Raw genomic sequence first — 12687 nt, 5'->3', positions numbered from 1 at the left:
TCAGGCGATCCACCTGTCTCAGGCGATCCACCTGTCTCAGGCGATCCACCTGTCTCAGCCTCCCAAAGTGCTGGGATTACAGGCGTGAGCCACTGTGCCCAGCTAGCAAGCCTGTTAAAGCTGCTTCAAAATTTAAAAGTTAAAAGAACAGACTAAACGTTCTCCTACCCTGGGGTCTCACAATATAGAGTAGCTTGCTTTAGAGGACATAATTTGCTTATCTATCCAAATCCCCATGATCACATACCTTAAAGCAGTATTGCCCTCCAGTAGTAAAGAACTAAGTCTTCCTCATCTTTACAGGCACCAAGGTGAGAAGCAGGAGGAGGCAGACAGGTGATACTCAGTAGAAGAGGAAGTTTTTCTGTTTTATTTTGTTTTTAAATAAATGTCAAATTACAAAGCATTTTGTCTAGAAAGTATAATTGTATAAAGGGAGAATATTCTGTGTTTAAGTGAAAATAAAAATACCTGTTTGTAAAACTAGAATTCCCACTGTAAGGAATTGTAATAATGTGTGCATTTTAGTTTGTGGTATTTAAAATCCTGTCTCGCTGAATGCTCACAATAGCTGTAGGCAGGAGGTGCTGTCATGGCATCTTACACGTGAAGATCCAAGGCTTAAAGTTATGGAGTGTCACAGGTAGCGAGCCAGCTTTCCAGTTTAGGCCCTCTCCAGTTTGTCTGCTGTTTCCTTCTAGTAAACTTTACTGTTTGAAAATAAATGAATAGATACATAGATGCATGCACTAGAAGCAGTAACCTCCTTGTTGAAATGTGAAGATGTGGCTGGCCCATAGCACATGTGACTTTCACAGCCCTTTCATTCTGCTACCCGTTCTGTTTGTTCTTATTTTTTTTTGAGGCAGGGTCTCACTTTGTTGCCTAGGCTGGAATGCAGTGGCACAATGCCAGCTTAATGTAGCCTTGACCTCCTGGGCTCAAGGGATCCTCCCACCCCAGCCTACTGATAAGCTGGGACTATAGGCACATGCCACCACAGCCTGGCTAATTTGTTTTTACTTTTAATAGAGTGAGCCACTGTGCCCGACCACCCAGGTCTTCTTTAGTGTGGTATTCAGAATCTAATTACACACTAACTCGTTTATCATATGTAGGTGACTTTCAATCATTTGATTAGGAGAAAGTCTTAGTAGTTTTTAACAGCTTTATTGAGATATAATTCACATAATCAGCTAGTATTTTAATTTCTTCATCCACTTATAGTATATTAATTATGACCAAAACACATGCCAGTTGTTGAATGATTGATTAGTCAGGTGCTGGGTCATTGTGGTATTTGGAAGTTTTCCATCACTCTTCCAATTCAGGGTTATTGTAATGGACCTTACAGGTGTTTTCTGGCGGGGGAGACAAGGTCAAGAAAAATAATGTCATAGAGGGATAAAGTCTGTAAAAGCTAGAAGAGTCCAGTTGAATTGAATTTTGATTTTATAAAGCTAAACCAAAGAGCTAGATTGGGATTTTTTTTTTTTTTTTTTGTTTGAGATGGAGTCTTGCTCTGTTGCCCAGGCTGGAGTACAGTGGCGTGATCTTGGCTCACTGCAACCTGGGTTCAAGCGATTCTCCTGCCTCAGCCTCCCGAGTAGCAATATTTGTAATTTTAACCCTCTGGTAGAACATCAGGGGTTGGAGATTATATGTTTTAGTGTGGAACATGAGGTCATGTTTCACCTGGACTCATAGGTAGGTGACAGGAACACTTTCCTATGTTGGTTTTAGTCTCACAGTCCAATGTTTGACACTGATTATGATTTTATCTATATTATTTTTATTTTCTAACTTCATTGCAGTATTCAATTATATAAGTATTGCTGCTTTTTAGAAATACTATTTTGTACTTTATTTTTTTTCTGGCTCTAATTTTCCCTACTTCTATGGGCTAAATTAATGTTTTTTATATACCTCTATCCCCGCCCCCCCACCATTACTCTTAGATTTTTTAGAGATCCAAAATAAAAGAGAGTCAACAGAACATTTTCTAACAGCATTACTGCTAATGAAAGGATAGCAATGTAAATAATTGGTTAGAGGAATAAATTTGGTTTTCATGTCTACATAAATGTTTGGAGGGATAACATGTTTTTGGAGGCTGACTGGCTTAGATTTAAAATCGGTCACCAACCATGGGCAAATTCTATAACTCTTGTGAGTGCTGTTGTCTATATAAAATGGACATGATAACTATTTTGCATGGGTACAAAGATCAGAAATAATCTACCAAAGTACTTAATACAGTGTTTGGTACATAGGAGGTGGTTAATGAATGGTCATTTTTCTTTATAATCTTCGTATTACTGTTCTATCTTCTTTTTAGGTAGTATCTTCAATGATGAAAGCAAACAAGTCTTTTTTGTCTCTAGATTTCAATACTACAGCGTCCATGACTTCAATTTAATTTATGGTGCATTCTCACTGGAATCTCAGATAGTTTGGAATATGACTGCTATGTTCTCAATCTCAAATTTACTTTCATTCCAAAGAATTAAATAAATGCAGTCAATCCTTTTTATAAGAGAAAATTCAAAAAGATAAGGGAATTGTGGCCAGTGTTTTTAGAATAGTGACTCTTATCACTGTGCTTGTTTTCTAGAAAGTTTGCCTAAGAATTAGGTGGAGTGATTTGTGTTTTTATTGCATTATCTTCTTCCTTTAGGTCATTGCTGTATTCAAGGATGTGTTTGGTTCAAATTCCAACCCATACATGGGAACCAGACTATTTCGTATCACTCCCTATGATGTTCAGGTAAGGAGACTAGGATAATCCTCTATCCTTTGACATTTTTTAATGGTTTCTTCTGCTCCCACTACCAGGCACGCTTATGGAAATCTCACTGGCATGTCTTTTCAGTTGGGCTACTCAGTCCTTTCCCGTGGGAGCTGTGTTCCTCACCCGTCCCGCCATCCCCTGTTGCTCCTGCACCAGTCATTCCAGCCCCTGGAGTCAATCATGAAGTGTGTGCAGATGAGCTGGATGGTCATCCTGGTCGGGCCAGCCTCTGTGGGCAAGACCAGCCTGGTCCAGCTTCTGGCACACCTTACTGGCCACACATTAAAGATCATGGCTATGAACAGTGCAATGGATACTACTGAACTGCTGGGTGGATTTGAGCAGGTAACCAGTCTGCCTTCATATTTTCTGGCAAAGCATAATAAACCCCGTGGTCTGACTGAGGGTCTTCTGAGTTGGTGATGAGTACATATAACAGTATTCTCTGACCCTATGATGAGTTCATGTCCTCTGGAAATTACAGGTTGATCTTATACGACCTTGGAGGCAGCTGCTAGAGAAGGTGGAGGGAACTGTAAGGGCACTGTTAAGGGATAGCCTACTTATCAGTGCTGATGATGCAGAAGTAGTGCTGCGAGCCTGGAGTCATTTTCTTCTGACATATAAGCCTAAGTGTCTTGGAGAAGGTGGTAAAGCTATCACGATGGAGATTGTCAACAAACTAGAAGCAGTGTTGTTGCTTATGCAGCGACTCAACAATAAAATCAACTCATACTCCAAGGCAGGTATGTATATTTAGATCTCTGTGTCAGGAACTTACCATTGCTTGTATTGTGTCCATTTACATGTAATAGATTTACAAATGTTTTGTATTAATTTAATAATTATTAACAATCAGAACTTGTGGGAAAGTTTGGCCTAGAAAGTAAAATGAAGCTGAGGTAAAGTATTCAGAATAGTTGATCCTGAAAAATCAAATAGGAAAAAAATTGGTTACGGTGCTTTATGGTTTATTTTGTGTGTAATCACCTATAATGATAAAACAGCATGTAAAACTTGTACTATTATTGGCTATTTTTTTACTCAATAATTTCTCAGGAAATTGAGCATTTTTAAACTGAAGAATAGGAGTCTGAATTCATAGGATGTGTTTATTCATTTGTGTGGAGATGGAGGAAATATATCATCCTGTATGCCATCCAATTAACATGGAAACTTCTCTCATTTTGTGGTGCCACTTTCAGAGTGGTGGTGAGCATACTCTTAGGGAGGATTCAACCTAAAGGCCCATAGGCTGGGTCTGTCACTGTGCTTGTCATTCTTCATTTCCAAAGCCTGCTTGTAACTGATTACAAAGTGTTGATTCCTTATGGCCGAAGAAATCAGACATCCCACTTCTAGGCCAGCAAACATTTTATCTGTGGCGGTGGGCCACTCATTTACTTTCTTCATTGTTGATTTGATCTGTCATTTCTCACTTTAAGCCTGCCATTTGAACTGAAATCCTTTACTCATTCACTCTAATTATAAAAGATACCTGATGCAGTCATGTGTCATATACTTTTAAATGGGTATTGTAAAACTCACCATTGAGTTATGAATTTCTGTTGTAAACACTATACTGAATATATGTACTTTTAATCACTGTGACAACACTGCATTATAGGAAGGATTATCTACATCTAATAGATGAGGATGTGAATATTCATAGAGACGAAATTACTTGCCTGCAGTTTTACAGTTAGCAAGTGGTTGGGCTATGGTATGTTAAGTCTAAACCTTGTTACTCCCTCATCTTTAGAAGTAGAAATCCAATGTGTATTATCTTGTGATATGAAAAATGGTCATAAAACAGTTTCCAACCAAAAAGATAAATTGAAAAATTTCCAGGGAAGGGCTATATAAACTATAAAGCATTTGGCAAGTAATTACCAGTTATTACTATGTTACTATAATCATATGATATGCTCATTATAAAGGAAGCGCAGTTTGCATTGTGTGAAGTTATAGCACTTTCATTTAGTATAAATGCACTGATAGGTGGGAAACATCCTCCTTCTCCCATTTGAGAAACTGTAATACAGAAAAATCATTTACCACCTCTATCACCCTAGAGTCAACCTTGAGTAGCTATTAATACAGAGAGCCATTAAGAAGTATTTTCTGTCTTAAACTTAACTTTCCTATCTGTGTTTAAACAGAAGCAAAACATTCTTCTATTTATTCTTTTATGAAATCTTAAAAACCTTGGCTAGAAGTATCAAGCTTCCTTTTCATAAACCTAATTATTGGTTTGAAGTTAAGTGCTGTGGATGGTGATTCTTCCTTGTGACATTTCAGAGTTTGCCAAACTTGTTGAAGAGTTCCGAAGCTTTGGTTTGAAGCTTACGCAGTCAGCCAGTGGCCGTAGCCATGGCACATTTGAATGGGTTGACAGCATGTTGGTTCAGGCCCTGAAGTCTGGAGACTGGCTTCTGATGGACAATGTTAACTTCTGCAAGTAAGAACCTTATGCCTAATCAATGGTCCAACTTGAAATTTGGGATATGCTTGTCAAAGTAGAAACCCAGATAGAAGTGCTGGTATTTTGAAGCTGCTATTTTTCTTAATTACGCAGGCATCCTCAGCCATATTCTGTAGACTTCTCCCTGTGAACAGTGGTAATTTGTCATCAGACAGTTACAAGACTTCAGCTCTGTATGATAATTTTCAGCCGAAGCAAAGGCTAACAAAATTGGATTATTTTTCCTGGCACTGTCCTTTGAGTTAGGCCTTTTAATTTAATATCAGAAGTCTTCCTTTTGTTAGGGTTTCTTCAGTGCAGTTTTTTCTAATGCAGAGTCTGACACAGGGCAGGCATTTATTAAATGGCCATCAGTGATACAGTGATTCAACCATGTATCATTCTTGATCTTACAGTAAGGTAAAGGACAAGTGTGAAACTATTGTACATATACAGTTAACATAGAAGCTACTACAAGTTAGATGATGGCTATTTCTTCATGGAGCATTTATCTGAATGTTACAAATTGAAATCCAGCTGCCATAAATGGATTTGATAATGTTGAGGGATGGGGGGCAGGAAAGGAAAAAGTGAAAAGGTTATAGTGCAAGGAACTTATCATTTTCTTTAATTTCATTTATTCAAAAATATCTTGTGTATTTACTGTGTATAAGGCTCTGGGCTATGTGTCTAGGGAAGCGAGAAGGGAAATCAATGGGGAATCTACTTTTGAAAGAGATCACTATTGTATCTGGGTGAGTGATTGTGCCAAAAGGAAATGTGAGTCAAAAGCATTTGGAGCCCCATGCATAGAAGGAAAGAAGAGTCATTGCAGCATGTCAGCCTATCCACCATCTGAATTCTGTCTCTGCAGCCCATCAGTGTTGGATCGTTTGAATGCTTTGCTTGAACCTGGAGGTGTCCTCACTATTAGTGAGAGAGGAATGATAGATGGATCCACTCCCACGATAACACCAAATCCCAATTTCAGGTATTTATATCTCTTATATTTCTGCCTTAGAATCTGACAGCCTCAGTAGCAGAGGTAGACGTTCAGTAGGACTTCCTTATATATTTTATTTATAAACTGAATCATGGGGAAGTTCACCCATTTATTAATTCACTTAACGAATACTTACTGAAGCTTTACTATTTGCCAGTCATTGCTGGGCTTTGGAAACACAGCATAAACAAGAGGGGCAAGGTCCTTGCCTTGCATTGGTGACGAAGGTGGGAAGCAGAGGTACCAGTCACAATCCTTTTGCAGTAATTTAGGCAACACATCACAGTGGCTTAGATGAGGGTGGTCAGATTGGTTGGTTTGCTGATGGACATGTGGGTTGAGAAAAAGAAGAATCAAGGATGACACCTATGTTTTTGGCTTGAGTAACTGGGTAAATGGGGTTGCCATTCATTGAGAAAGGGAGGACTGGTAAAGGAGCAGGTTTAATGTGGGGAGGGTCTACAGGGAATCAGCTGTTTACTTTCAGACATTAATCAGAGGTGTAAGATAACTAGATGGAGATGTTGATGGGCATTCAATATATGAATCCAGTTGTTTCAGGAGACTACACTTGCTTCCTGTTCTGCCGTCTGTAGGTGAGTTAGAATAATGGATTAGTATAGCCTACTCTGGGGAATATCTGAAGGTTAAATTTTTAAAGTTCTCGGCACTAAAGGTACACTGGATATATCATACACAGTTCCTTAGGAAAGTAGGTTTAGAGAAAATCTTTTGCTTTATTGATGCATGCTAGAAGTAAAAGATCCTTGGTGTGAATTCTGTGACAATGAGCCACATAGGATTTGCCCTCACTGACTGATGCTGAGCTACACCTTTGGTTGCACTGGGATTTAAAATAGTTTTTTTCTTTGAATTGCTATTTTTCTAGACTTTTCCTCTCGATGGATCCTGTTCATGGAGATATATCCCGAGCTATGAGGAATCGTGGACTTGAAATCTACATTTCAGGGGAAGGGGATGCAAGCACCCCAGACAACCTAGATTTGAAAGTTCTGCTGCACAGCCTTGGACTGGTGGGGAACAGTGTATGTGACATCCTCTTGGCTTTACACACAGAGACCCGGAGCACTGTTGTAGGTGAGGTGCTTGACTTTTGGGCCTTTGCAGAGTTTTAGTCTTCAAGAAATTTATGTGATTCCATTGGACTGCTAGTCAAAGTTTTCTTACATTTAGTGTATATAGAAATTATCAGGAAAGCTTATTAAAAATGTGGATTTCCAGACACCCCAAGAGATTGGGTTCAGCAGGGCAGGGCGAGGCACAGGAATCAGTATCTGAAAGACGCTTCTTATGTCATTCTGATGCAAGTAAGCAGAGGCTAACCCTTGAGTAATTCCACTTTATGCATTGAGGTTTATGAAGTTTGCCCATCATTTCTCCAGGGTCATCAACAGCCTCTTGAAGTTGGAATAAAGAGGAAACTTTGAGTTGTCTAAAGCAGACAGGTGTTACTTTTTCTAAACGTTCAGTTACACAAAAAGGAGCAAGATAATAAATGAAGTATTGCTTGTTGGATAACTACTCTGTTTTAGGTCCCATGCAGATTGTTTATTTAATCTTTTTTTTTTTTTTTTCTTTTTTTTTGAGACAGAGTCTAGCTCTGTCGCCCTTGCTGGAGTGCAGTGGCGTGATCTCGGCTCACTGCAAGCTCCGCCTCCCAGGTTCATGCCATTCTTCTGCCTCAGCCTCTCTGGGTAGCTGGGACTACAGGTGCCCGCCACCACGCCCGGCTAATTTTTTTTTGTATTTTTAGTAGAGACGGGGTTTCACTGTGGTCTCGATCTCCTGACCTTGTGATCCGCCCACCTAAGCCTCCCAAAGTGCTGGGATTACAAGCGTGAGCCACCATGCCCAGCTGTTTATTTAATCTTTTACATTAGTTCTGCAAGACATATGTTTTCATTTTCCAGATAAGACTCAGAGAGTTTGGGTAATTTATCAGTTAATAATAACAGCTGGAATTTGCAAATAGGCCTGTTGGATTTCAAATCCCATGGTCTTTTATGAGGTTACACTCAACTTGCCACCTTCAGTGTGTGTCAGCATTAGATTAAGGATATATGTGGCCAGGCTTTGTCACATCTGTAAATGAGTCCCCCATAATAAACTACAGACAGCCAGAGAGAAACAGGGGAGATAGGAATACAAAGGTTCCTACAGGTCCCTTGTGCCCTCGGAGGACTCTGGAGTCTACTTAGAATGTTTTGTAAAGTAAGTATTTGGGTGGGGCTGACAGGAAGGAGGTTTGATGGGAGGGCAGAATTTATCCATTTTCATTGGAGATTTTAAAGACTCTATTGTTTATAGATGGCAATTTTTTTTTAATAGGTTCTCCAACGTCTTCTGTATCAACTCTAATCCAGACAGCCATACTAATTGTCCAGTACCTGCAGCGAGGGCTGAGTTTAGACAGAGCCTTTTCTGAAGCATGCTGGGAAGTATATGTCTGTTCCCAGCATTCACCAGCAAACCGGAAGGTACTGTGAAGTATTGCAGAATGTTTCTAAGTTGTAATACCCTATATTATTGAGTATGAGGAAATTATTTTTAAAGGTGGCAACCCAGTGACTGACCTAAGAGAGTTGACCACTGCAGTTTGCTCTAATAGAGATCTGGTATCCAGGTACTTTTCTGGAAAATAGCTTGAATGTAAATATTCCCTTTTTTTTTTTTTTTTTTTTGAAACTTACATGTCATCAGGAAAAGTAGAATTTAACTTGTGTTTTTCATTGAAGAGTATATTAAAAGTTGTTGTAAGGTGGTCACATGGACTATTATTACTTTGCTGTTTTTTGGGGAATATCACTTTTATGTTGGTACCACTGTATTGTGTTTTTGTCTCCTACAAGCTTGTACAGGCTTTACTGGAGAAACATGTTTCTTCTTTGCGAGCACATGAAAACTGGGGAGACTCCATTCTTGGCATGGGACTGTGGCCAGATTCTGTGCCTTCAGCTCTCTTTGCTACTGAAGATTCTCACCTGTCTACAGTCCGAAGAGACGGACAGATCTTAGCATATTGTCTCAACAGGATGAGCATGAAAACCAGCAGCTGGACAAGGTCAGTGGAGCCTTCAGCTTGTGTCTCTGGTTTCTTGGCTGGTTTTTGTTTTTGCTGGAAATGGTCAGGACACAATATATTTAACTGGAGCATTCTGTGGCCATTTATTATGTAGCTGTCATAGCTTTATTGTTCATTGTGATATTGCTCCCTATTGATTATTTATTAGGTATGTTTTAACTTTCTTCCTCTGTGGGAGACTCTCCTTTTCTCTCTTACCTTTGATCCAATATTTGTGAAAGAGGTTTTCTCAGTTATTTGGAATGTGAAATAAAAGGTTATTCTAGTACTGAGTTTGTTCATTCAAATGAATTTCAGGAGTCAGCCTCTTACCTTGCAAGACTTAGAGAAAATTATGCAGTCCCCCAGCCCTGAGAACCTGAAATTCAATGCAGTCGAAGTGAATACTTACTGGATCGATGAACCAGATGTTTTGGCCATGGCTGTTAAATTGCTCATAGAAAGAGCAACCAATCAGGATTGGATGCTCAGAGTTAAATGGCTTTATCATTTAGCCAGGAATATACCGCAGGGGCTTGGTGAGTAGAACAGCTTAATTTGTCCACTGATGTGATTTATATACACTTATGCTATTTAAGTGCCTCAGCAGCTGTGTTAATCTGTGACTACACTGTTAAAATTACAGTTGGGAGGTCTCCTAGGAAGAAATTTGTGGTCTAGCATTACTGTTAAGGAGCAAGTCTGCCTGTAGATGTGTCACAAGATAAACTTTTGTTTCCATGTTATCCTTAGCATTTCAGGACATAGTCACCTTCCTAACAAATTCAAAAGGAAAGCATACTGTATTATTTTACTTTTTAGTTTTGAACATCTGCTTTTTGTGCTGTACTACTGCTACAGAACCATTCTATATGGGAAAGGTATTAGTTTTGATAAATGCATTTCCTCTAAAAGTATATAAGATTCTAATCTTATTTTAGTTCCAGTGCTCCATATTGTCACACTTGGAGTTATCCCTTGGTATCTGTGGGGGATTGATACGAGGAATCTCCCTCTCCCACCCAGGGACACCAACATACGTGGACACTAAGACCCTTTATATAAAATGGGATAGTATTTTCATATACCCTACACACATCCTCCTGTATGCATTAAATCACCTCTGGATTACTTATAATACCTAATACAATGTAAATGCTATGTAAATAGTTGTTGTAGTATGTTGTTTTAAAATTTGTATTATTTTTGTTGTATTTTTATTTTTTGTTTTTTTAAAATTTTTGAATATTTTTGATCTGTAGTTGGTTGAATTCCACAGATGTGGAACCCTCAGATATGGAGGGCCACCTGTACTTTCTTTGTAGTTCTTTCATTTTAAGAGAGGACAAAGCAACAATAACAACATTGCTTGAATTGTAAAGTACAGAACATGGAATTTGTTGGTGGAGATTAAGTAATTGAGTTTACATGAGCCTTTCTACTTCATGAGAATTTGTCAATAAGCCCATGGATGTTTATAATATTTTGTAACACATGTGGTCATCTGTCTAAATATATGTAGAGAATTTTTAGAAATATTTTTATCTATGTTGTCCTATACGATAGCCACTAGCCAGCCACAGAGGGCTACTAAAATGTAAATGTAGATTAGATTTAAAAAAAAAAATAAAAAATCCAGTCCTTTAGTTGCACTGGCCACATTTCAGGTCTTCATATGTGACTAGTGGTTATTCTATGCAGTTGTAGAACATTTTCATCACTGCAGAACGTTCAATTGAATAGCACTGCTTTAGAGTCTAACACTGGTTTCTCCTTCCTCCACAGAGTCCATACAAATTCATTTGGAAGCCAGTGCTGCATCTCTCAGGAATTTTTACTCACATTCCCTCTCAGGTGCAGTCAGTAATGTTTTCAAAATATTACAACCAAATACAACAGGTATGCACTTTTGATTTCTAGCTCTCAGCACTGTTTTGGAAACTTATCTTTTGAGTTTATGGGGAAAAGATCTGACTTGCTAGAGGTCTCAACATAACAGTATTTTTTAGAAGACTCATGATATGCAGAAGCAAATTCTCCCTCTTTTTTTTTGAAACTACCTTTTTTTTTTTTTTTTAAGGGACAGGGTCTTACTAAGTTGCCCAGGGTCGTCTTGATATCCTGGCCTCAAACAATCCTCTTGCTTTGGCCTCCCAAAATGTTGGGACTAGAGGCTTGAGCCACCATGCTTGGCCTGAAACTATCCATTTATCCTCCAGCTTCTGAAGGAGGCTGATGATATGCCATGGGGTGAAAAGAATCTAGGAGTTGGAACACTGGGCCCTGGTACCAACTCTGCCACAAACTGGCTTGGTAGATTTTTGGCTCATCATTCACTGTCTCTGCCTGTGTTTAGAAACTAGGGGAATTAAGCTCTTACTTCTCTGAGGTCCCTTCCACCCTTAACTTTGTGTTGTCTACCAGTATTGTTAGTAGGAAGAGTTTCAAACCACGAGATATTTGACTTAAAGGAAAGTTACACAGGGTCATTTAATTTAGGAAAATATAAAACTTTAATGATAGATGCGGTGACTTGTACCTGTGGTCCAGCTACTTGGGAGGTTGAGATAGGAGGATTGTGTAAGTCCAGGAGTTTGAGGCTGCAGTGAGCTGTGATAGTGCCACTGACTGCATTCTAGCCTGGGCAACAGAGCCAGATCCTGTCTCTGAGAAAGCCTTGATGACAAAGTTATAAAACCATAGTGATAACAGAAATAGACATCTGAGATATCTGATCAAAGGAAGTATTCAAGATTTATTTTTTTAAAATAAGGAGTGAGAGAATAAACATTTCCTAGAACAGAGTAATATTAACTTGATTGGCACAAGCATTAATGAGGAAAATGGGCATTTTCACGACACCAGATTAAAAATGTTCTACCTCCATCTTCATTTGATGTTGATCAAAATATACCACTGGCCATTTGGTTTAGAAAAAAATATGCATGATGCTTTTGTACTAAATAATTCCTTTATGTGCACTAAAGATCATGGAGTGAATGGGAAGAAATCAAACAATAGAGAAAAATACTTTGCTAGTCAAGTTGTGGCTGAACTAAGTCATGGTTTTCCACTATGAGAGGATTGTAACTTTTACAAACACAGTTCTACAGTAGCAGCTTTCATTTTCAGCAGGCATCGCCTGTCCTCTGTTGGAACACATTAGCTCCAACTGTCCTTTTCAGTTTTGTAGCCTTTTTATCTTACTGAGTGTTGGAATATGGGTTCCCTTCTTAATGTACCTGCTGTTCACAGTATGTCCTGGGTAGTCTGGGTAGTCTACTATATGGTGGGTGCTTTTAAAACTTAAAGCGCTCCAGTGAACCATCCTGCCAGCTATCTTCAAA

At 38.8% G+C, this 12687-nt stretch overlaps 1 protein-coding gene across 4 annotated transcripts in view; it reads left to right on the top strand.

Annotated features, from left to right (window-relative positions):
* Positions 1 to 12687, top strand: part of MDN1 (midasin AAA ATPase 1) — a 181298-nt gene that overhangs the window by 100921 nt on the left and 67690 nt on the right. For all 4 annotated transcript variants that reach the window (XM_058435398.1, XM_058435399.1, XM_058435400.1 and 1 more), the window contains 10 exons: positions 2678 to 2767; positions 2873 to 3136; positions 3276 to 3537; positions 5093 to 5252; positions 6130 to 6246; positions 7148 to 7356; positions 8608 to 8756; positions 9129 to 9340; positions 9659 to 9879; positions 11126 to 11239. In XM_058435398.1, the coding sequence (XP_058291381.1) occupies positions 2678 to 2767; positions 2873 to 3136; positions 3276 to 3537; positions 5093 to 5252; positions 6130 to 6246; positions 7148 to 7356; positions 8608 to 8756; positions 9129 to 9340; positions 9659 to 9879; positions 11126 to 11239 (1798 nt within the window). The remainder of the gene's footprint in view (positions 1 to 2677; positions 2768 to 2872; positions 3137 to 3275; positions 3538 to 5092; positions 5253 to 6129; positions 6247 to 7147; positions 7357 to 8607; positions 8757 to 9128; positions 9341 to 9658; positions 9880 to 11125; positions 11240 to 12687) is intronic.

The sequence above is a fragment of the Hylobates moloch genome, unplaced genomic scaffold (genome assembly GCF_009828535.3).
Source record: "Hylobates moloch isolate HMO894 unplaced genomic scaffold, HMol_V3 SCAFFOLD_2, whole genome shotgun sequence".
Taxonomy (NCBI): Eukaryota; Metazoa; Chordata; class Mammalia; order Primates; family Hylobatidae; genus Hylobates; species Hylobates moloch.
The sequence above is the reverse complement of the archived record's forward strand: the minus strand, read 5'-3'. Positions and strand labels throughout refer to the sequence as shown.